Genomic DNA, 24,081 nt, shown 5'->3' on the forward strand with positions numbered 1-24,081 from the left:
TGCCCATTCAGCCCACCCAGCGTGGTCATTAGCTGTGCCAGCAGTCTTTTCAGCGTGCTCCCAGACATCGCTTATTTACTCTGAATACAAAGTAATCTGCTCCTGGCAACCGGCAGGATCTGGGAGAAGCCTTTGGAGCTGAGCGGGGACGGCAGAATTTCATCTTTGCTCTCTGGATCCGTGGTTTTAAACCTCATAAAATCAGGCTCTGCAAGTGTTGCGAAGTGCTTTTCTCTCTCTTTGATTCCTCATTGCTCTGTATTTTTTAAATCATTGTTTTGTTGCCATGAATCGAAGGCTGCCGCCCGTTCTTCCTGCTCGCTGCCCCTCCTGCAGTGCCCAGCGCCCCGTGCTGTTCCCCCATGTAACACAGAGGAGGGGCTCTCCAGGATCAGCTCCTGATGAGGATTCTGGGTGAATTGCAGATGAACTCTTTCCCTCTGACGGCTGTGTAACACCCTCTGGGCACATGTTCCCCATGCTCGATAACACGTGGGTGCAACATGCTCCATACCCATCCCTGACCCCGTCCCTTGGATGTGCACGATGCTGTGGCTGTGCAGGTGGGACCGGTTTCCCCAGTGCTCAGCCCCAGCCCAGCAATGAGGAGACATCCATGAGCCCACCAGCACCACGGCGCTGCTCCTTATGTCACGGTTTCACCCCAGGATAGTTGAGCGATTCCATTTCTGCTCTCCCCAGTGCTCACAGAGCAGTCCATGCAGTTTCTTAGCTCTCCATAACGCAATGCACAGCTCTGCTGCTGGCGGGGCTCCTCCATCCTCGAGGTGCTGGGGATGGTGGTGAGGCAGCAAGCAATGGGCTGATGGGTGCAGGCATTTCATGCCGTGCTTTGCTTCTGCTAAACCAGAAGGCACCCACAGAGCACTTCTGCTGTATGCAAAAGTGGTTGAAGTGTTGAGTTAGAGTCAGGTGTCCGAGGCAGCGGCGTCAGTGATGGAGGTGCGTTGGGGTTGGGGTGCTCGTGATGCTCAGTGCTGACCTGTGAAAAATGGTGCTGAGGTGTCCACCGATGGCCCCTAAAGCCTGGAAATGCCACGTGCAGCCCCTGGAATGGGAGGTGTGAGGACATCAGGTTCCTGCTGCGTAACAAATGGCCAACGGTGGCTGTGATGTGGGTAGAGCTGTGAACAAGACAAGTGCTGAGTGAAGGAAGCAACCTGAAGCCGTGGTGGTGAAATGAACCCTTCCCCTGAGCCCTGTCCCACTGGTGGGAGTATCCCCACGCTGCCATGCAGCAGCAGGAGCTGGGTGCTGCCACTGTGCCCTGGGTACCCATGGGCAGGTGATGCTTTCTGAGCTGGTGCTCCAGCTCAGTGGCATCCTCAGGAATGGGAGGGTTCTTCCTTGGCTGCGAGCTCTGCCATCCATCCCCGCGAGCTTGGCAAATTAAAGCAGCGTTGAATTCTGTAGGAAACAACACGGCTTCTTGAAGAACGTTCCCCGTTTGGAATCGTTGCTTTTATAACTCAGCATAACGCTAATTCCCTCTGAGTGAATTGGCAATTATAACATCAGAGGGAAAGTATGTTACAGAAATCAATAAATCAGCGCTGGATGCTTCTGCAGCCCTCCCTGGGACAGCAGAGGCTCCATCAGTGTCAGAGCAGACGTTGTTCTCTGTGCTGAAGTTGTGGAATTGCCGGAGTGAAGTAGGAGTGCACATCTCTGGGAAGAGCAGGCTCTGGGCATGGTGCCTGGTATGGGATGGCTTCGTGGGACGAGCTGCGAGAGGGGGACGTGGGGGCACATCAGGAGTTCAACCTCGGGTAGGGCCAGAAGTGGAAGGGGCTGATTCTCACGGAGCTTTGGTTCTCTCCATCTCTCTGTGCCCATCCCCGAGCACAGCCCTCCCCAGGCGGGCTCGGGCTCCGCCACGCAGCAAACCAAGGCTCCCGGAGCTGAGCTGGCAGCGCGATGAATTTTTTCACAAGAAGAAATCTCGCATTAAAAATAGAAAATCTCTGATGACAAACTCCGCAGTGGCGAAATTCAAAGCGGATCGTTTTCGCTGAGCTCCTTGATGTAGAAATCATTGCTGCCATCCGCTGCTCTGTTAGGGAAAAAAAAAAAAAAAGAGAAAGGCTGTGCTGCTGGAGCCTGCTTTAGCATGCAATTAGCGCTGACAGAGCAAGTGACTGCAAGTATTTATCAACGAGCCCGGAGCTGAGCTCTGGGAAACATTGCAGGGGGAATGCATTACTCATGAACGCTGTGCTTTATTCTGGAGGAGTTTGTGCATGCCTTGTATTCCTCACAGCCCTGCATGTGGTCAGGTTTGGTGAGTGCCCTCCAGCTGCAGTGGAGCAGTGCTGGAGCGGAGCAGGGACGCCGGGCTCGCATGTCAGCACGGAGCTGCTCATCATCACGCTGCACAGAGGTGGCACGGCAGAACTTTCTGGATCCTCAGCCCCTTTCTTAGCACTGCTGCCGTCCCAGCTCTGCTCGCAGCCGTCCCAAACATCTCCCAAGAGTTCTCAGTCAGCCCTGCTCCAACAAGTGCCATTATTTCCTCTTTTGCCATGGGCAAAGTGGAACAAAAAGCCCATGCCAGTTTCCAGCCCAGTGCAGCGCTCCCCCCAGCGAGGAGATGAGCTGATGTCTCTGCACAGACATGCACCAGCAGCCTTTTAGCAGAGGTAACATTGGCTGCTTCCTGGAGCAGAAGCAGAGCCATGCAAGGCTGATGAGCTGCAGATGTACGGGGTGTGCTGGGGTGATGGAAGGCTTTAGTAATGTGGCTGAACGGGGATGGGTGCAGTCTGGCAGTTGCTGCACTCCCCATCTTGCAGCTGTATCTCGCAGCACTCAAGCTGCGGTGCGGGGTTGTTTATTTTTGTCTGTGCTGTTCCATCTCTCCATGGGCCTTCCTAGAGGCCCTTCAGTGCAACGAGCAAAGAGCATTTGTCTGTCTCTTTCCAAAGGGCGTGAACTGGGGGGGGGATCCCCTCCTGGCTCCAAAAGTGGGGAACAAAGGGGGAAAGAGCAACGGGAGGGAAATGCAATGAGCCATGGTTGGCTCAGGGTCCTACACCCACATCCCTGCCCCTTCTGCTGTAGCTCCTCTCCTTTGTCCCTTCTGTTGCTGCTGTGCAGAGAGCTCTGACAGCACAGCCACATGCAGGCAGCACCTGGGCTTGATGTTCTCTCTGGACAGAGATGTGCAGATGAATCCCTGCCCTTTGCAGACGTCTGCTGCTGCAATGTTTGCTGCCTTTGGGCCAGGCTAAGCTTTCTGCTTTACCAAATAGTGATGAGCTAATAACATTCCCTGTCCTTAAAAGTCCTTCTGAAGCCACGGTTTATATCTTGTTTGGTTTTGTTTGGCTTGAGGGAGTTTGGTTGCTTTTATATGGAGTCACGTTTTTATTTAGTTCCAGGAATTAAATGGGTTAAAAAGGGCTCCCTTGGGAGTACCCAGGGGCTTACAGAGGAATCTGAATATTTTCTCTGCCCTCAATGTCAAGGCAAGGAGTTACTTTGCTTATGCTGTGCGTATTTGGCCACAGCAGAATTATTTCTCTTTTTTTGATCAGATAAAACTCAGGATACCTTGGAAAAGCCAGACCTGCTCCCAGTTCTTTGCAGGCCGTGGCAGTGTCTGCATTAGTATTCTGCATCTCCAGCTTGCAAAGGCCTGGGTTGCTTTCTTTAGCAAATCCAGTCTGTGCAAAGGTGCACGAAGAGCATGTTTGTTGGCCAGCCCAAAGATCCTGAAGCTCCTGGAGCACTGAGGTCCAAGCACAGAGTGTAGTGGCTTACAGGACCTTGAGCAATTGTGTCCCCGCTGGTACTTGCCATTCTCACCCCAAAATGCTTGGCGATACTTCACTTTTTGGCACCAGGTTTTCTGTGCCCATACGGAGAATCAGTTCCTTGAGTCTTTGAGAAGACACTGCCATCTTCCAGTGCCCTGAGCTGGACGTTTGGGCATGGAAGAAGGTCAGCAAAGGCAGCTGTGAGCAAAGGGAGCTGGTGTCTCTGTTACTGTGCTTTGTATTAAAGGGGCTCTGGGTGTTGCTTAGCCCGTTTTTTTTGAGTTGTCAGCCTGGTAGGACCTGTGCCAGAGCCTCTTTGCTGCTGCAAAAGCAGAGATTGTGTTTAGGAGAAGTTTTAGTGAACACAAAGTTGCATCAGCCCGCACAGGGGAAGTCACACAGCAGGGAATGCAGCTGTCATTTAAAGGCCATTGTTCAAAGTGTGGATGTTTTGAATGTGTCATTTTGTAATGGCTTCTGTTGGGGTCGTGCTTGTCAGATTACAGTCGTATTCTGCAAAATGACTTTATGAACAGCACTGCAGCTTTCGTGAGATTGTTCCTTCGGTGTTGCTAAATTTATATCTGCTCATAGAGAGCGTATCGTTGCCTTTATCTTCTGATGATCTGTTTTCAGCTATAAGTGGTCACCAATAATCCAAAAAAATAAAGGAGTCGGTGGTTTGCAGATGAGAACAAACCCAGCTCTGTCTCCCAAAGGCTTTGCTCTCCGAAGCCCTTTTGTTGGTACAGGACACAAATACTGACGTGCCCCCTCTTCTCTTTCCAGGAGTGGCCACACGCTGCTTGCCTTCTGGTTTTCCCGTCAAGAAGGAAAACTAAATCGACAGCAAACTATCGAACTGGGACATCACATCCTCAAAGCACATATTTTTAAGGTAACGGAAGGGAAGGTTTGCACCAACCTCGTCCCCATTGCATGCAATCTGCCAACACCGGCGGCGTTCGGTCTCTCCTTGTTCTGGGGCTCCTGTCAGAGATGTGCAGGAATTAGTTCTACAGAATTGAATCATAGAATCGTAGAATAAGCTAGGTTGGAAATTGGCAGCAGCATGTAAGAAATGCTGGAAATTAAACACATCCTTCAGACCATAAATTGACGAGAGAGGCTCTTACCTGGAATCTCTGTCCTACCCTAAGAGGTTTCATCCCATCTGAGATGAGCTCCTCTAACGACATCTAGAAAACAAATAAATCTGCTGAAGAACTGGGAGGTTTTGAAGAATGCAACCCAGAGTTTAGGTCTCCAGTGGAAGAAGCGTTGCCCTGCGATGGCTGATCCGTATCCCTCCTCATGCACACACTTAACACCTGGGTAATTAAAAGGCAAGCTTGGGCTATATCATCCTTCTGCCTCCAGGTTCACGTACCAAGGGAGGGAAGTGAGATTGCAGGTCTAAATGCAAGGAGGAAATGCAGAATTTCTTAAAACGGTTAGGATAGATGGGTGCGTAGCACTGGTAGAAGTGAGGCTGTGTTTTCATCTGGTCTGTGTATGATTTTATGGCCTTCAGGATTTTAGCACTTCCATTAATATTTCTGTGGCAAACAGGTTGCTTCTGTCTCGTGTCAGTGCTTCTGTGTTCGCTTCTTGATTTCTCTAAGCTGGATTCATGGTCGGACATAGCAGCAAAGGTAGGGAAAATAATGGCTGGACCAGAGGAAGGAGGCCAGGTCAACACGTCATCCAGTCACTGTGTCACTGTCAAATTTTGGGGTCCATTCCCCAAGGCCCAGTTCAGAACTGAGTGTTCAGCTGCACTTACATGAAAACCAGTTCCAAACCTTTTTCATTTCCCACTTCCACATTAGAAACAAGCGGCAGCTGTTTCAGGTGGAGGACACTTCTGGGTAAGCAGACCGGTTGCCTGGAGGTTCCAGCTTTAATTGAGCAATATTTGCAATGGTAGAAAACGCCCATTGAGATATGAGGAATGTCAGGCCGCCTTCTGTTTCCAATCACTCAGCAAAATCCCTGGGTTCGCAGCAGGAATGTCACATCCCACTGACAGATAAGTGCAACATCGACGTCATTTGGAAGTACCAGAAAGTTCTGCAAGGCTTTGGATCAGCTGGATTAGGAACACTGTAAAACTCATCTCTTGGTTCTCCTTGAATAGATTTATTCCTTTTTTTTTTTTTTTTAACAGTTGTTCTGTTAGAATTTGTGAGTACTGAGTGGAACAACTGCTGCGTTCGTTTCTGAAGGAAGCATTAGGCTGGAACATTTAGATCTGGAGCATCCTTTTAAGAAGAGATTTCAGGGAATGAGCATGCTCGTTCCCTTTCCTGCTGTTTCTGAACATCTTTACTTCTAAACAAGCATTTTTTCCACTCTCTCTGCCTCATCTTTTCATATGGCAAGGGCTTGCTGCTGGGTGAGGTCATGATTTCAGTGTGTTTTCCTGACTTTCATTCCCATGTTCATAGCAGTGGCATTCTGCAAACACAAGACTTGGAAGGTATTTATCAAGGCTTGATGTCATTGCAGTGCCATTCTAGTGACCCATAGTAAAGCTTGGAGAGGGGTTCAGATGGGATTAAAGCATTTTGTCCAACCAGGTAGAAATGAGAGCTGGGTGTGGAAACAAAACATGGGTTAATCAGTGAGGGAAAGGTATTGCCCATCTCATTGGGCCATCTCAGTTGGGCACAGGACGGTGCACGGTGCCCATACTGGCGCTGGGACCCAGTGGTGTTCTTTCTTGAGCACAAGCATCCTCAAACAAATAGTTTGGGAAACACAAGTACAAACATTTGAGTGCCTTAAAGTGATCACCAGTCCTAGCAGGAGCACAGGCCTTACGAGGAGTGACTGAGGGAGCTGGGATTGTTCAGTCTGGAGAAGAGGAGGCTCAGGGGAGACCTTATCACTCTCTATAGCTCCCTGAAGGGAGGTTGTAGTGAGCTGAGGGTCGGCCTCTGTGACAGTGACAGGACAAGAGGGAATGGCCTCAAGTTGTGCCAGGGGACATTCAGGTTGGATATTAGGGAACATTTCTTCTCCAAAAGAGCAGTCAGGCTCTGGAATGGGCTGCCCAGGGAGGTGGTGGTGTCACGAACCCTGGGGGTGTTCAAGGAATGTTCAGATGTTGTGTCGAGGGACATGGTTTAGTGAGAACTATTGGTGACAGGTGGGTGGTTGGACTGGGTGACCTTGTAGGTCTTTTCCAGCCATGGTGATTCTATGACTCTATGTGGAAACCCAGCTTGGGAAGCATGGCTTGGAAAGGAAGGGCAAGAAGAGAAACGCGCAGTCATGATACAGCAGGACCCAAACTTCAAGTGAACAGATGTTGCCAACAGGTTGCTCAGAGAAGCTGTGGCTGCCCCATCCCTGGAGGCATTCAAGGCCAGGCTGGATGTGGCTCTGGGCAGCCTGGTCTGGTGGTTGGCAACCCTGCACTCAGCAGGGGGGTTGAAACTGGATGATCTTTGAGGTCCTTTTCAACCCAGGCCATTCTATGATTCCATGACTTGCCCAGGTGTCTTCGCCGTTGTTTCAGCGATGCCGATGGCGCTGGGTGTCTTTAGTCCCTAAAGGCTGAATGTTATCTTTTGTGTATTGTGTTAATATCTAAGCATACACAGTTAACGGCGGTTGGGATTTCTGTGGCCTGATGGTGACTCAAACAGCTTACTTATGGGTTCGACAGTTTAGTAACTATTTTTGAGTTGTTTGAACCGTTCGTTGTCAAGTTATTTTCCATTTCTCCAATTGCGCTAGGCTGAGTTCGCTGAAATTTAATATTGACCTCCGATATGATGTATTGGGCCATCTCAAATGCAACACTTAATGGTTGCTAAAATTCCTCATTGCTTCCTCTGCCTCGAGCTGAAGCAGCTGTTTCTCTCTCTTTAATTCCCTTAATTTTGAGGAAAAGAAGCTCATCACCGAGGGCTGTAACCCAGCCCAGCACAGGTGCAGGTGGGGATCCAGCTCTGAGCATCCTCCCTGGGATGGAACAGACCCCACCATCTGCTGACGGCGCTCGTCCCGCAGCCCCACACTGCAGAGGGGCACAGAGGGCTTCCAAATAATAATAATAATAATAAATAGAATACATGACCCCACGGCGCGCCGAGGAAGCAGAAATCAGGACTCGTGTATCATGGCAGAACTAGAGATGGCTGTACAGTTTCCATGGAAACAGCAGAGTTAATGGTAAATCAGTAGCAGAACAACACCGTGCAGGGCGTACCCGCAGCACACAGCACTGCTGGACACTGCTGTCCTGTGTCGTGGATCTGTCTGCTGGCACGTTGGCTGCAGAGCAGTTGTTCCCTTGGTAGGAGTTGGGATGCTTGCTTATGAGTGCTCACACATAGCAGCAGGAAGGGTTGGAGGCAGTCTGCTGCTAGGTATGGAAATGTTAAGGCTTCCTTAATTTATCCTGCCGTGATCACGTATTGTCATCTAGTTCAGGCGTGTGAATAATAAGGAAACTCTGTGAATCAGTTCTGCCAAAATAAGACGTGCTTTATACAAAAAGAAGAACAGAAGCGTGCCGTGCTCCTCAGCACAGCATCTTCTGGGGGAGGTGAGCGGGTTCGGGCTGCTCACAGCTTCGTCCTGCCTTGCACAGACCTTGCAGATGGCTGCAGCAGCTTTGCAGGTTGTTTCCTACCAGCTGATGGATTCACCCCAAGGGGCAGATGTTGTGCATTGACATCTTGTGTCTTGAAACTACTCCACGTCCTTATGCTCGGGAGGATCAGCATGGTGTGGTTCAGGGTACCTGGAAGCAGCCTCCCATGCAGAGCTTGGGGACTGAAGTTAAATTGGAACGAGTGTGGTCACTGAATTAATCCTGGTCTGCCAGCCTGGGCTTGTGCTGTATGAAGGAGAGGGCTTGGATCTATGCCGTCTTTTCTTTTTTGCAGGGGCTGAGTAAAAAAGTTGGGGTGTCTTCCTCCATCCTGCAAGGGCTTTGGATCTCCTACAGCACCGAAGGTCTTTCCATGGCTTTGGCATCGCTGAGAAACCTCTACACCCCAAACATCAAGGTACTGCAGGGAGGGGAAGGCTCGAGGGGCTCCAGAGCTGCCATTAGGAGCATCCACCACCCGCAGCACCGGGAGCAGGATGTTCCTGGCTTTGATAGATCTGCTTAGAAACACACAAAGGGCTCTGGTTTCAATTCTTGCATTGCCCTGACTGTAAACTCGTTTCCGTCCGTAACGCTCAGCTAATGGGCGCTTTCCTTCCCTGCAGGTCAGTCGGTTGCTGATTCTAGGAGGTGCCAACGTGAATTACCGGACCGAGGTTCTGAACAACGCCCCAATTCTGTGCGTGCAGTCTCACCTGGGTTACGCGGAGATGGTGGCTTTGCTCCTGGAGTTCGGTGCCAATGTAGATGCTGCTTCCGAGAGCGGCCTGACCCCGCTTGGGTACGCTGCTGCTGCTGGGTTCCTGAGCATTGTTGTGCTGCTGTGCAAGAAACGGGCCAAGGTACAGTGACTGCATTCCTCCAACAGCTGGCTTACAGTGCTCCAAGCTCAGAGCACGAGCTGCAGGCAGGAGACGTCCCGCCTGCTAAAGAACATCCCCCCGTCAGGCGGACATGGGATGCTGCTGCAGAGGGTTTGCTTGTTTAAATGTATTGCCTGTCCAAATGTCACATCAGCACCAAAGGCGAGCAGCCCCGGGCAGTCCGTAATGGGTGTTCTGGAATGCAGGTTTGGTGCAGGAGCTGCCTAATTGCGCTGCACTAATGGGCTGCGGAGGTCAGTTCTGGAGAAGTCCTTGAACCTCACAATGTGAAAACGGCAGCTTGCTTCTGCAGCACACGGTGTTCTTTAAATACCTCGCTGGGACACGTCTTCCAAAAGCTTCCATCAGACTTGTGCTAGAAAAATACCCTTTGTTTAGCTTTGTGGCGAGGGTTTGGAGTTTTAATTGGATGTAATGAGTCACGTTTAAATACTTTCTTGAAGAAGAAAGTTGTGCTGGTATTTGAAGTGAAGCCTCCTGGAAACAATTAGTGGTTTCCCTATATGGTTAGCTTCAGTTCAGAAAGCAAAGTGTGGGTTTGTGTAGTTGTGGTATGAGTGTCAGGGGGACTGAGGGATTTTTCGGACCTTGCCCTGTTGTCTGTTATAATGTGAGGACAGAATGAAGGAGAAAAGGATGTCACTTCTGATGGGATATTTTGAGAGTGTCGGGTGAACCCATGGCACTTCTTGGGGGATCTGCTCCTGCTCTGGGAACAGGAATTTTGGGGTTATGAAACGCAATGCAAAAGGTTTTCCCAAGCTTTCCTTGAGTGTCCCTAACTGTGTTGAGGAAATCCCAGCTGGTGAATTCCAGCACCGAGTGAGAACTGTGCCCCATCCTGAGCAGCCGAGCAGAGGAGTTCCTGCAGGGCTGCCAAATGCAAGCTGTTTCCTATTGACTTCTGCTTGCATCGGGTTCACATCAGGGTGTCAGGCTACAGCTGAGGCACTTCTGTCTCCCTTGAAAGAGTCTTGAGATGGTATCTGGGAAACAAGCTGCTTTCCTTTTGTGGATCTGGGGAAGGGAGGCGACAGCTCGTGTATGATTTCAAGAAAACACGATCGCTGTATTTTGGGACACAAAGGGAAAATAGTTCTGCAGCCTTTCAGTCTGAAGAAAACGGAAGCTAAAAAAAAAACCATAGTAGAATGGCAGCTTAGCCAAAGCAAACACTTGTGGCCAAGAGGATGCCTCAGCCTGGGGCAGAGTGTCTTTGGGAAGAGCTGCTGTCTGCTCATGGAAGGGACCGTTACCAGAAGAATGCACATTTTGCACACGTGGCATGATTTTGAAACCAGGGCTGGAAACTCAGAAGGAAGGGAGATGCTTCGCCCGAGGTTTGGCTTCGTTGCATTTTGTCACCTTCTCTTTTCAAGGTGGATCACTTGGACAAGAACGGTCAGTGCGCGCTGGTCCACGCCGCCCTCAGAGGACACCTGGAGGTGGTGAAGTTCCTGATCCAGTGCGACTGGAGCATGGCTGGGCAGCAGCAGGGGGTGTTCAAAAAGAGCCACGCCATCCAGCAGGCCCTGATCGCCGCAGCCAGCATGGGCTACACAGAGGTAAGGCTCCCAGCCCGTCACTCTCCATGGGACACCAATAGTTAACCATGATTTCTAGCCAGAATGCCAAGCAAGGGGGGCTGGGAGGTGAAGCTGTCATTGTCTTGACTTTAGCTTTTGCTTTTGTTCAGTATAATCCATAAAAACATAGATAACGTGCCCAGATCAGAGGAGCTAATTAAAGAAAGCTGGGTAATTGCTATTAGCTTAAGTGACTGTGAGTTGAACCAATTAGAAGCAGATGTGACTTCAAAACCATACAGATCTGCATGCTGACATCATTTGTAACAGAGCACAGAACTTTGCAAATGAGAATTTTCCCCCAAACCATAGCAGTCACCTTAGTAACTTACAAAAGCAATTTCATGTTAATTATACCCTAAATGCACATGACCACTTACAGAAAATACTGCAGGTCCCTGCTGGGAGATGCTTGCAGCATCTCACGGCTATAAGCTGATGATAAATTTGCTGAGTTTTCCAACTTGGATGATGGAACAAATCTTTTGCATGTTTGTAATTGATCCTAATCACTGATGGAGCCACACCAGAGTCCTTGCTGGATTCTCATGCCCCAGTGCAGCCAGACTTAGGCAGGCAACACAATGTCCACCAAGAAGCACAGCCCTCTGCCAGGTCCCAGTCCCCCCTGTCCTTCCCAATGACCCACATTGCACTACAGCAACTGGAAGGCTGCAGCTGTCACAGAAGTCACTGCTCCCGCCCCCATAGCCCATGCCCACTGCAGGGCTCCTCACACAGCCCCCTCCAGGCACTCAGCAAATGCTCCTTCCAGCCCCGGTCCCAGCACTGCTTAAAAATGGTCCTTGCTAGAGGGGAGCTTATTATAGTTCCTGGACGTAACTTCATCTTGGCTGCAGCTTAAGATAAGGAAGAGGCAAATGACTCTAACTCTGCCACCCCATCCTGGGCTGTGACTCAAGTTTCCCCACCTTTGAGGGGGTGATCAGGCTCCTCACACCCCAGCAGGTGAGAGGCAGTCCCAGTGCCAAGCAGCATTTCTTTGCTTAGCGCCTGCAGCCCGAGCACCCCCACCACGTGCCGTGCCTCTGCAGCAGAACAGCACAGGGACGGGGAACGGGCACTGCAAAGGCTCCCCGTGCTCAGTCCCTTTGGGACATTTGGGGTTTTGCTCTTTATGGGGCAGCGAGTTTGGTGATGGATATCTGGGAGAGTATTTACTCGAGCTGGGAGTGCCAGGCAGAGATTCGGTGCCTTCTCCTCGGTGTACTCAGAGCAGCTCCTGTTAAAATGTCAGCAGTTTATATATAACGCGCCGAGGTTTGTGAGCTGACATGTCATTTTGTTTTAGATTGTCTCCTACCTGCTCGATCTTCCAGAAAAAGATGAAGAGGAGGTGGAGCGAGCACAGATCAACAGCTTTGACAGTCTTTGGGGAGAGACAGGTGATTGCTGCAGATCTGCAGCTTCTCCTGCATGTTTGTGTTTGTGTTTACGGGCTCCTGCTACACCCCTGATCCCTGCTTTGCTCTGCCAGAGAGGATCCCTTTCTCTGATTTCATTTTGGGTGATTGACAGATGCCAAGGTGCTTGAGTAGAGAGTTGGGCTTTGGGAAATCCTGAACTTCTGCAGCTCCTGACGCTGGGTTGGAGCATGGGGCACGCAGCAGCTCTGACAGCCAGGCCACTGGTTTCCGAGGCATCCCATGTTAAGTCAGATGGATGCACGTTGCTGCTCGTTATCTCTTTGTACTTTGCATATTTACCCAAAGCATCTCCGTTCCGCTCTCCCCTTCCGTGTCACACGCAGCACTGATTGCTAAACTATCTATTATTTAACACCTGCTAGATAAAAAGAAATCCTTCTGTGCAGCGCTCTTCTTGATGCTCACAGCCTAACACAGAAGCCCTCCTGTCCTCACTTCCCCCAAGACAAAATCACACACAAGTCACACTGTCATCTCCGTTTCTTGATCTATTCAAACTTGGACTTCTTGGCTTTTGACTCCGGTGACCCTCTAAGTATGACCCGCTGTCTCCTGCGCTCAGGTCACCGATCCACTTGCATCAGTGCTCCTGTCGAGCTGATGCACCACGGCGCAGTCCCTGCCAGGGAGCGCTGCCTTCAACTCCATCAGCTTTGTTTAACAGTGACATGCTCCGGGGGTGCAGGCTCTGCTGCGCTGGGCTCAGGTTGGCTGCGATTCCAAGGGGGAAGAGCTGGGTTACGTTCTGAGCTGATGGGCACTCCGTACTTCTGAAAGCATCGGTACAGTGCTGTAATGGATGGAGCCTGTTGGAAAGCGTTGCCTCTGAGCAAGCTCTGCTTTAAATGGCAGAGGGAGAGGAGTGAGGTGTCCCAGCATGGAGCGGAGCACGGGGAAAAGCAGCAGCTCACTGCACCCAAAGCCACGGAGCAGCAAGGGCGTGCTGCCTTTACTGGTGGAAATAATGCCACAAATGTACAAACAAACAATTCAGAAGTGCCCCGAGGGCGTCACAGAGCAAAGAAAGAAATAGGATGCGGAATTCTTCAAATGAAGTGATGGAGTATTGGCAGGTAGTAACAGGACAGTGGCATTTTCTTCGGGGACCAGGTCCTAATCCCGGGTCAGAGACCGCTCAACCAGAACGTGCACTGCTGTTTGGCTGCTGAGCAGAGCTGCTGTTGTCCTGCTGCAGAACAGCAGCAGAAGGGTGGCAGGTAGAAGGTGGTCCAGATGGCTTCAGAGTTTGATTAGAAGTGATGGAGATGTGTCCCTGCAACGTGCCCTCAGAAACAGCATCGGGTAATGCAGATGCTCTCCTTGGGTTAGGATAGTCCTGCTTGTCTGGATGAGCTGGCAAAGCCTGGTGGAGAGCCCTGCAGCTTTCCCGGCTGTTGTGTGGCTCTGCTCTTCCCTGCAGCTCTGCCTTCGCAGTTCACAGCCCTCCCATCCCTCCTCTCTTTCTGCTCCAAGCGCTTTGCTGCATGCTCTTCTCCCTGCAAAATCCCAGCTCTTCTCTTCCCTCGCATCCAGGCAGCTCTGCTGTTCCCAGCCTGCCTGTTGCCTCAAGGACTCCAGCAGAAACCTTTCCCCACTGTCACCTTCCTCCCATACCTCTCCCCTGCGATGCCAAAAGCTGGACACACATCTAGATGGGATAGCTGAGAGCACAGGCAGCTGATGGGCAAGTAGCACTCAAACTGGGGGGAGCTGTTAGAAATGAATCCCCACTTATCCATTACAACTGCTGTGGGTAAGGCAGGAAAAGGAGCAAAACTGAGCCAAGCACCAAACGCAGCAGCCTTTTCTTCCATCACAGGTAAGATACGTTTATATGGAACACAAGAATCCCTCACGCGCTGTTTTGTTTTTATTTCCCCAAGAGCGAATAGTGAGTTTAGTTTGCACTTGAAGAGAAACGCCGGTTTCAACCTAAAAAAAAGCAGTCTGCTCTGAAAATCCGAGTGGTGCCTTTTCTCTTCCTTGATTCTTGTTGCTCGTGGGCCTGATGTGCCACAGAGCAGAGCCGGCCGCCCGGCTCCGTGATGTCAGCCTGATAGCATCCCATGGCAGCGCCAAGTTAACATCGTAAGTTTAGGGATTGCTGACAGCACAACTCCAGATGGATGGTGTACCCCTGGGCCGAGGCTCCTATCAAACCCAGCCCAAAAGCATCTGAGTCGCTTGTAACAGCTCCATCGGGGCTGGAGGTGCAAGAGCAGCGGTGCCACCTGCGTGTGTCCTGCTGCCAGCCCGTGGAACAGATCCGCACGCCGCGTTGGATTTCTTCTCCAGATAAACTTCTCTTGTTTTGTTTTTTTTTGCTGTGGGAAAACAGGCACGCTTTGCACAGCAGGCAGAGCGTGCTGCAGCAAATCCCTTCAGCCGGAGAGCCGACGTCCTCGCGATGGAGGGCGGATGGAGTCGCCTTGGGCTTTGTTGGCTGTGTTTTGGGAACTGCAGCAACTGTTTCATGGCGTGTATGCCAAGCCTTGGTTGTTACAGGGTGTGATAGCACGGCGTTCCGTTCTCCTGGAGGAGCTGCAGTGGAAACGCTGCCATTTTCCAGCTCCGGTCGCCGCTCGCTGGCTGGGCTCATTGGGCTCAGTTCTTCACACCGAGCCATCAGCTCTCAAGGCAGCAGAACTTCCAACCAAAGCATTTCTCTCGTTTCCTCTCATCGCCTTTCCCGGCCCTTCCCAGTCTTCATGCAGCAGAGGGGAAGCCGTGCCTTGTGCTGTGGGTTCTGTGGTGGCTCCTGCAGGCACATCAGTGATGGGGATGTCAGCAGCTGGATACGTGCACATAAGGAGTGCTGCAAGCTTAAGGAAGGGGGTTCTTGCAGGAATCTTCCTGAAGTGGTTTCATTGAGTTTTTGAGCTGGGATGGAGGAACAGAACTGCTGCCACAGTGCTGCAGGACGGACGTGTGCAGCAGGAACAAGAAGGGTATGGCTGCGGATCCACCCATCCTGTTCTAGTGAAGTCCTTTCCCAAAGTCCATTTTGTGGCGAACGCAGACTGCGTAGCTGATTTACAGAAATCATTCTGATGTCAAATACCCGAAATTAACCCACAGCATCTCAAGTGCAGGCAGGTTTAGAAATAGAACCCCAAAGCCCTGCGCGCTGATCCCTCTGCCGTGAGCATTAAGCACAGTCCTGCTATATTGGTAGCTTACGTTTAAAACCCACATGGATCTGATTATAGATGCTGCAGCATGTTCTGCTTGTGGTAAAGGGATGATTTTTCTTTTAACTCTTGGTGTCTCTCAGCTCCGAGCGAAGAAAGCTCGAGCATAATGTGGAACAGAAGAGAGAATTAATTAAATCCCCCACCATTAACAGTGTTGCAGTTGGAAACCCGTCAACACCTCGTAATCAGCCGTCCCACAGAAGTGTACTTCAGAGAAAGAACCAGCGACGTCAGTTAGAAATAGACTCCCACCTTCTGCTCCAACTCCCACCGGAGGCAGCGCTGAAGTGCACAGAGAGTGGGGGGGGTGGAGGAGGAGGAACTGAAAAGCCTAAAATTAATACCAAAGACGAGTCAAAGGCAGGTCCTGCACTTGGAACTATTTTCGGATCGGATGTGTCTTTTCGAACCCAGCCAGACTTTTTGGGTTGGCAGAGCAAAGTTTGATGTGGGGGGAGGCGTTGGCTGTTCCTTCCCAGCCCGCTGATGCTGGGAGGTGATTCGGTTTTTGCACAAAGACCATTGCAGGTGGGGTCAGTCCTGCCCAGAAGGAATGGACAAAACGAGTGTTCTGCATCAGGAATATGCGAGCACATCGATACCACTTTCGCTTTCCAGCGATTCCGGAGATCCACAATCTGACATAAAAAAATCTCCCATCCCAACAACGCTGCTCTGGGTCCATTCCGACAGAGGCGAGCCCAGAGCTCGCTGCCTTGCCGGCAGGAAGCTGTCCCTGATCCATCCCCCCCTCCTCGGTTGGTGTTGCCCTTTGGGGGCTGTGGTTGGGACCACGGGGCACCACGGAGCCGTCGTGGCTGTTCCCCTCACTGCCCCCTCTCTCCGCAGCGCTGACGGCGGCCGCGGGCCGGGGGAAGCTGGACGTGTGCCGGCTGCTGCTGGAGCAGGGAGCTGCCGTGGCACAGCCCAACCGGCGCGGCGTGGTGCCGCTCTTCAGCGCCGTCCGGCAGGGCCACTGGCAGGTGAGCAGCCCGTCCCCGTCTGCCCGGGAGCTGGGAAACGCGGCTCTAATCTCAACGTGCAACTGGGGGATGAGGTTTGGTAGGGTCGTAGAATCGTTAAGGTTGGAAAAAGGCCTCCGAGAGCCCCGAGTCCCAGCCCAGCCCACCCCGCCGTGCCCGTAAGCACGTCCCTCAGTGCCACATCTCCACATTACATGAACACCTCCTGGGACAGGGACCCACCTCCCTGGGCCGCCCGTGCCATCGCATTGCCACTCTTTCTGAGAAGAAATTGTCCCTAATACCCAATCTGAACCTCCCGTGGTGCAACTGAAGGCTGTTACCTCTCATCCTGTCGCTGCTATAGGGGCAGAGACCGACCCCCTCCTCATTACAACCTCCTGTCAGGGAGTTGAGAAGCGTGAGGTCAGCCCGCTGCCCAGCTTGCTTTTCGGGAAGGTTTTCCAAACCCTGACTTATTTCGAGATGCTCTGTGGGCCTTCTCCGTTCCCATCTCCTTCCAGCAGCTCCTCCAGGTGTGCCCTCGCTTTGTGTGTTGCAGATCGTGGACCTGCTGCTCACCCACGGCGCCGACGTGAACATGGCGGACAAGCAAGGCCGGACGCCGCTGATGATGGCTGCATCCGAGGGACACCTGGGCACGGTGGAGTTTCTGCTTGCACAAGGTTAGAGCACGGGCTTGGAGCATGTCGGGGTCTGCCTGCAGCAAGTCCTCCCCCTAAATGCCTTCTGCTTTTCCTCATGGATGGGGGTTGTGACCCCGTCACCGGATGGGGCCATGGGAGAGCTCCCCATCACCTTAGCCAGCTTTTTGGGAGCAGGGTTAGGGTGGTCGGTGTCTCCATCTTGGCTGTCTGTTTTGTTTGCTGTGTTTGACACTCACGGCCTCCAAACCACGTATATGTGTAGGAATTTCGATGCCAGCATGTGAGAGGTGCTTTGAGCACTGAGTGCGGAGTGTGCCCCTGAGCCGTGCTCCCAGCTTTTCCTTCAGGCAGAGCTCCAAAAGCAGCACACCTGAATGACAAGCAACACCACAGAGAGAGGCTCAGCCCCAGGGCCAGGGGTTGGGGCACAGTAACACTCCATATGTAGTGCTAGCGTTGCTACCCACGGTTTTGACACCCACGTCAACAGGAGGGTAAGGCCCTAATGTGGGAAAGGGTTTGCTGTGTTGGGTGTTTTGAAGACAGTCTGCTCTTTGAGTCTGGTCGTTCAGTCAGCAAGAGTGTATTTCAGTTCTACTCATTTCTGATGTCACATTTGAGGTGGTTCAGAGCAGCACGCTGCCTGCAGCCTGGGCCAACACCACTATTTCTGTCCTTAAATACAGGCCAGTGGGATTTGTGCTGCCCAGTGCTGTGCCCTCCACGGGGCTGTGACAGTGATCATGAAGTTCAGAGTCCAAGAAGTCAAAACCATAAAAGCCTTTTGTACTTGAAAGGGACTGTTCATCTAAATAGCTCGTTAAACTCCACTAAATCTGCCATAAAACATGGGCCTGAAAAGTTAGCTTAAGCCTGGGCAGAGCACAGTGATATATGGGGTACGTTAATTAGAATGGCTTTAACAATCCCGTTTAATGTTTCATTAAAATCAAAGTGTGTGAATCATAAGCCATAAGCAGTAATTAGCGTGTTGCAAAGCAAATCTCGTTTGACTGTACTTGATTAACGCACTCAGCATTTGTAAACACTTTTTATTAACCGAGTTGCAGCCCTCAATCAACTTGAAATCCAAATTGGTGGAGTTACCTGCTGCTCTGTGAGCACCCGGGAGGAGCAGAGCTGTGAACCATGAATTAAACCTCCCTGGTTGTACCTCTGCCAGAGTGGCTGTCTATCCATTGGCTGTTGTACCCAGACAAAACCTTTCCCACTGCAGCAGGGCTCTGTCCTACAATGGCACCTGAAGCCAGTTCCCCTCCAAACTTTCCGCTTGTTCCACGTCCAACTGCCCTAATGCTGAGTGGGTCGGGGACCCCCGGGGAGTGCAGGATGCTTTGAGGAGCAGAGGGGCACACAGAGGTTCTGCTGGGAGCCTGGCTCTGCTGTGGCACCGTCTGCTTGATGAGAACTTCAGCTTGTGTCGCTGCATCGGTGCTCTGAAGTCAGTGCGTGTCACTTTGTTGTGTGGTGGCTCTTCCCTTGGACTGGGGAAGCAATGGGAAGGTTGGGTGATGGTGCAGCTTTCCAGCCTTTCCTCTTCCTGCAGGAGCCTTCTTATCTGCTCCAAAAGTCAGGGGAAAAAAACGAGAAAGTCATAGAATATCCCAAGTTGGAAGGGACCCCTAAGTATCATTGAGTCCAACTCATGGCTCCGCACAGGACCGCTCAACAACAGAAGACTTTGTTTAATGGCAAGAAAGAAACGGGCATAAATGAGAAGGAATGAAATGAGGTTTATCCTCTTTAGCAGAGCAGCAGTTGGCCTCAGCTAGCTGAGGATCATCTCGAGAGCTTTCGCAGAAGGGTTCGTGGGTGCCACGTGGGGCAGCGTTGCAGCGGGTTGCAGGGGGCGAGGAGCAGTGTTGCCAGCAGCGTGCCACCTCAGCACACCAGATTGCCACGGCCACGTTGTGCATGCAGCAGGCACGGTGCTGGGGCTGTGCTGAGCACTCTAGGTGCAGGTTTCTGAACATAATCTCCAGCAAATGTTCATGTTGCTTTGCTCCTCCACAAACAAGTAGTGCGAGCTGGAAGACGTAGCATCCCGCTGTCGTCTGGGCAATGCGTGCTACCCAGGGACGTGCCAGCTGGGATGAATGGGAAGTTCAGGACGTTCACATTCCTCCCCCACTCGCTAAGCTTTCTGGAGCCAGGGAAAAACACATGCTGTGGCTGCTTGAGAGTTTACCTACAGGAGAAAAACACTGCAGCAGCGATTCATGCCAGCCTGCTGGCAGGAGCATCCCACAGGTAGGCAGAGCTCCTCGGAGCAGCAGAGCTGATGCAGATCTCTTCTGCACGCTGGAGAGCAAGAGCCCTGTGTGTGCCATGGCAACAGGAGCTGTCTTCGTGCCACGCAGAGGAGTGTTCACTTAATGCTGCTGTTCAAATCTCGTATGCGGATCCATATGCTGTGTGAAGCAATGCTGACCTGTTGGTATGGCAGCGCAATTTCTGCATCCAAGAAAATGTCAAGCTCCCCCCTCCTTGGCTTGCAGTTGGCGGTAGTTTATCCCACAACGTTGTATTTATATTGGGTAAAGTTCAGGGAGAAATACTGCTGGAAATTGTGTCGATTTGGGTAAAAGGGGAGGGGAGTGAGGAGGGGGAAATATGTGCTTTCGGGGAAGAATGGAGATGATTTAGTTCCCCTGGTATGCAGCGACCTGCTGAAACAGCAAAATGGTCCTCATCTCTGACTCACACAGGCTGGATTAAAAAAAAAAACAACACCAAAAAACAGTTAAAAGGAAAGATTGACGTCTCAGCTGAGGGATGTCAGAGCCACCCTGCTGCTCAGATGGGGTTTGCCAGGAGGGTCTGCGGAGCTAAGTGTGAACAAGTTTGCAGCTTGGTGTGAATAAACCTGTTTGCACAGCTCCTCTCGGCGCATTTGGAGTTGTGATGGAGGGCGGGCCACAGAGTGGGAGAGATGCTAATAAAGTAATTAATAATTACATATATCGCTCTCTTAAAAACAAGCTGTCATCACTGTGCGGAGGGTTTGTGATGGTTTGTTGTCATAGAGCTCTCAAGTGAGCTGCCACTTGTCCTTCCAGGTGCCTCCATTTCTCTGATGGACAAGGAGGGCCTGACAGCCCTCAGCTGGGCTTGCCTAAAGGGCCACCTGGCCGTGGTGCGGGCCCTGGTGGAGAACGGGGCGGCCACCGACCACGCCGACAAAAATGGGCGCACGCCACTGGACCTGGCGGCTTTCTACGGCGACGCGGAGGTGGTGAGTGGCAGAACCAAAAGGGCAGCTTGCCTTAACCGCTCCAAGTAGTACAGCGCAGCTTGGTGTAGACAGCATGGCTTGGTGTAGCAATCACGGGGTCATAGAATGGGTTGGGTTGGAAGGGACCTTAGAGATGGTAGAACCATGGAATCGCAGCACGGTTGAGTTGGAAGGGACCTTAAAGGGTCGTAGAAACGTGGAATGGTTGGGTTGGGTTGGAAGGGACCTTGGAGACCATAGACCCATAGACCCATAGAACCACAGCACAGCTGAATTGGAAGGGACCTTGAAGACCATAGATCCATAGAACCATAGCATAGTTGGATTGGAAGGGACCTTGAAGACCACAGACCCACAGAACCACAGTACAGCTGGATTGGAAGGGTTGTTGAAGACCATAGACCCATAGAACCGCGGCACAGCTGGCTTGGAAGAGACCCCAAAGCCCCCCCTGCCCCACCCTCTGCTGTAGGCTGGCTGCCCCCCACCAGCTCAGGCTGCCTAGGGCCCATCCACGGTCTTGGGACCTCCAGAGATGGGGCACCCGCAGCTCCGGGCATTGCCAGGGTCTCACCACCCTTGGGGTAAAGATTCTTCTCGCAACATCTGACCTAAATCTCCCCTCTTTTAGTTGGAGCCGAGCAAGCAATTGCTGAATGTCTTTCCCCAGCAAGCTGACCGCTGGTTTGCCATTGCAGGTTCAGTTCCTGGTGGACCACGGGGCCATGATCGAGCACGTCGACTACAGCGGGATGCGTCCCCTCGACAGGGCGGTGGGGTGCCGCAACACCTCGGTGGTCGTCACCCTCCTGAAGAAAGGAGCAAAGATAGGTAGGGCCCAGGGGACGCGCGGTCAGCACCGTGCACGGGCACTCGGAGCGAGCTCCTAGCAAGCAGAACCCCGACCCGGAGGCAGCCTCAGCCCCATTGCTGCTTGATACCCCGAAAGCAGCCCCGAGCCAGGAGTGCCTTGTTCTCTTGTTAAATTGGGATGTTTTGTTGCTGTCGTATCACTTAGAGAAAGTGAACAAACAACTGTTTTCTTTGGCAAGGTCTTTTCCTCCGGTAATGCCTTTTCTATCTTTACTAGTCCGAGTCGACAAGCGTACTGTGTCCATGCATTGCTGTGAGCTGCTGCCTTCACTGCTCTGTATACGCTTCAGACCTCAGTGTTACCTGCACTGCGCCACGCAGCCGCTCACGTTGCGTTTTCCTGTGAAAGGGGATTTTGCTGGTGCATTGGCTTCTTTGCTGCCTGCCTCTCACAGCTGCTTTTTTTCCTTTCTTTTTTTTTTTTTTTTTTCACCTTCATCCATTTTTTTCCCCTCTCTCCTACAACTTTTTGTTTTCTCCTTTCTTTGAAGGTTGTCAGACGTTACCGAGTCGCCCACGAGGTATATCTCATTGCTGTCAGCATCAGCCTCGATCTGATAGCTTTGTCAGCCTTGCTTTCTCCTGTTTGATTTAGCCTGCATGCGTCCCCAACACCTCTAATCTTTTAATTTACCTCACCTTCAAATAATTTTTTTAAATGACTGTTGCAGAGAATAACTTGAACTTAAAAACTAACCCGCTTCCCCCAAAATGTACTGAATCTACTTATGGAAATACCGGTGACTTATTCTTCCCCCACACTAATGAGCTGTCCCCGGATTTCGCCAGCCCTGTATCAGTCAGATAACGATGCTCTGTGCTGGGTCCCCTGTGCTGTCCTGCAGTGCTTCCCTGCACAGAGCATCCCCACCTCAGCACTAGTTTTTAGCTAGGATTTGCTAGTACACCCATATAGATATATGTAAATCCACGAGCAAATTACGTACTATTACTCTTGATGTAACCGCTTGGATTTTCCCTATAAATGCTGCTTACTCCCCCCACACTTTGCCCTCAGACCAGTTCTGCAAACAGCACTGCCCTCTCGTGGAGATGGCTCCCGGCATTTCCCCGAGCGGCCGTGCTGATTAGTGCCAGCGTTAATGACTGACTGCCAAGGAAAAACCATTGCAATGTGGATGCCGTTAATTTTGAGTGCAAGAGGAATTGTCAGCTCAATAATTGGGAGCGCTCTGCTCTTTGACCACGCCACAAGTTGTTCTCTCCAGCAGAAATTCCCACCCCAGGATATTTTTTCCACCCAGCTTCCTACCACCCTTGCATTGTATGAGTTTTTTACCCATCATGCATCCTGTACACTGCAGGTCCAGCAACATGGGCGATGGCCACCTCCAAACCAGACATCATGATCATCCTGTTGAGCAAGCTGATGGAGGAGGGAGACATGTTTTACAAGGTGAGAAGAGTTTTCTTGGAAAGATAGGGAAAATGCAGCTTGCAGCATGTATTTGCACCAAGTTTTGTTCTTCCTTTGATAGTGTCCGTGAGCAGTGCTGCAGCCTTAAAGCCTGCAGGATTCCTTGTGCTGCAAACTGCCTTTGGTTAGTGGGGTTGGGGAGGGGGATGTTGAATGCCAAAATCCATAACAAGGCTGAAGCAAAGCCAAGGCTGTCTGCATTCTGGGCTTGAGCCAGCACTTCATTTCCTCCTTGAAAACACCAGAACCCAAGTGTTTTCCAGAGGTTCTCAGTGCTGATGTCACTGCATCAGATCTGGCAGCGTTGTTGTTACCTAGCTGCTCTGTGCTGTGAGCAAGGCAACAGGGCAGTATACCCCAGAGAAACCTGTGAAAGAAAAGCAACTTTTTGTGATGAAAACAAATTGTCAGAACGCAGGTGGCTTTGTCGTGTCCTCTTGCTCTTGGGATGTGTTCCACCATTACAGAGTCCCTTTTGCTCCTTGTGTAATAAGACCTGGAGATCTGCACACACACAAAGAATGTGCAAGTACAACAATGATTCACTGTTAGGCTCCTAGGGTAAAGCAGAAAATATGCAAAGCTGGCATTGCAACTGGAGTTATCTGCCAGAGATACATGATACAACTCCGAAACCTGAATCGAAGAGGTTTTAAAGCTCACTGCTCGTAGCTGCAGAACTTCAGTCTGGGTCATCATGAATCGCGTGCGTCCCAGATCCCGTTCTGCCCTCATTCTCTCATCCCACCTTCTATGGCTGCTCCCCTTCAGGGCACAGATTGTCCCATCCCAAAAACAGGCACCCAAAATAGCAAGGATGAGCCACCTTTTGAAGGTGACCGTTGCGTCCCAGTAACTATAAAAGAAACCCAGCTGACGGGCTTAGATGTAGACACCTAATTTCTAGACATCTGAAGTCCAAGAGATGAGTCCCAATCCATTTGTCCAACGTCAGAACCACATCAGCGCCGTAACGCTTACCTTTGCTATTGCTCTTGCCCCCCAGAGACCAACGTTTTGTCTTCCTTACCCTCCCTAGAGCTTGCTGAGGTTCGAGTCAGGTGTGAAAGGCTCATTGCCAGGGTCCTGCTCCTCAGCACAGTGGAGCTGCAGTGGACGCGCACTGCGTGGCTGCTGAGGTGCACAGCATCAGCCCCCGAGCTGTTAGCAGGGTGCCAGGAGTGCATCTCCCCGTGGGAGGGATGTAGGGCCCTCTGCAGAGCTGGGTTACTGGTCACTCAGCTCAGAAGTCCATTTGTCCATCAACCAAATGCAGTTGGATCAGGTTATTAAAAGAGTTGTTGCTGAGTTTCCCGCTACGTGAGAGTGGGAGAGCTCAACTTGGACGAGGCATCTGCGTTTC

The 24,081-nt window shown here is 51.4% G+C and overlaps 1 protein-coding gene across 11 annotated transcripts in view; it reads left to right on the forward strand.

The window, feature by feature from the left end:
- TANC2 (tetratricopeptide repeat, ankyrin repeat and coiled-coil containing 2) overlaps positions 1-24,081 on the forward strand; it is a 193,032-nt gene that overhangs the window by 157,533 nt on the left and 11,418 nt on the right. For all 11 annotated transcript variants that reach the window (XM_021377628.1, XM_021377631.1, XM_021377629.1 and 8 more), the window contains 10 exons: positions 4,569-4,677; positions 8,684-8,806; positions 9,015-9,251; positions 10,673-10,858; positions 12,192-12,285; positions 16,371-16,504; positions 17,046-17,169; positions 20,232-20,407; positions 21,106-21,238; positions 22,606-22,697. In XM_021377628.1, the coding sequence (XP_021233303.1) occupies positions 4,569-4,677; positions 8,684-8,806; positions 9,015-9,251; positions 10,673-10,858; positions 12,192-12,285; positions 16,371-16,504; positions 17,046-17,169; positions 20,232-20,407; positions 21,106-21,238; positions 22,606-22,697 (1,408 nt within the window). The remainder of the gene's footprint in view (positions 1-4,568; positions 4,678-8,683; positions 8,807-9,014; positions 9,252-10,672; positions 10,859-12,191; positions 12,286-16,370; positions 16,505-17,045; positions 17,170-20,231; positions 20,408-21,105; positions 21,239-22,605; positions 22,698-24,081) is intronic.

This window comes from Numida meleagris, chromosome 26, assembly GCF_002078875.1.
Source record: "Numida meleagris isolate 19003 breed g44 Domestic line chromosome 26, NumMel1.0, whole genome shotgun sequence".
NCBI lineage: Eukaryota > Metazoa > Chordata > Aves > Galliformes > Numididae > Numida > Numida meleagris.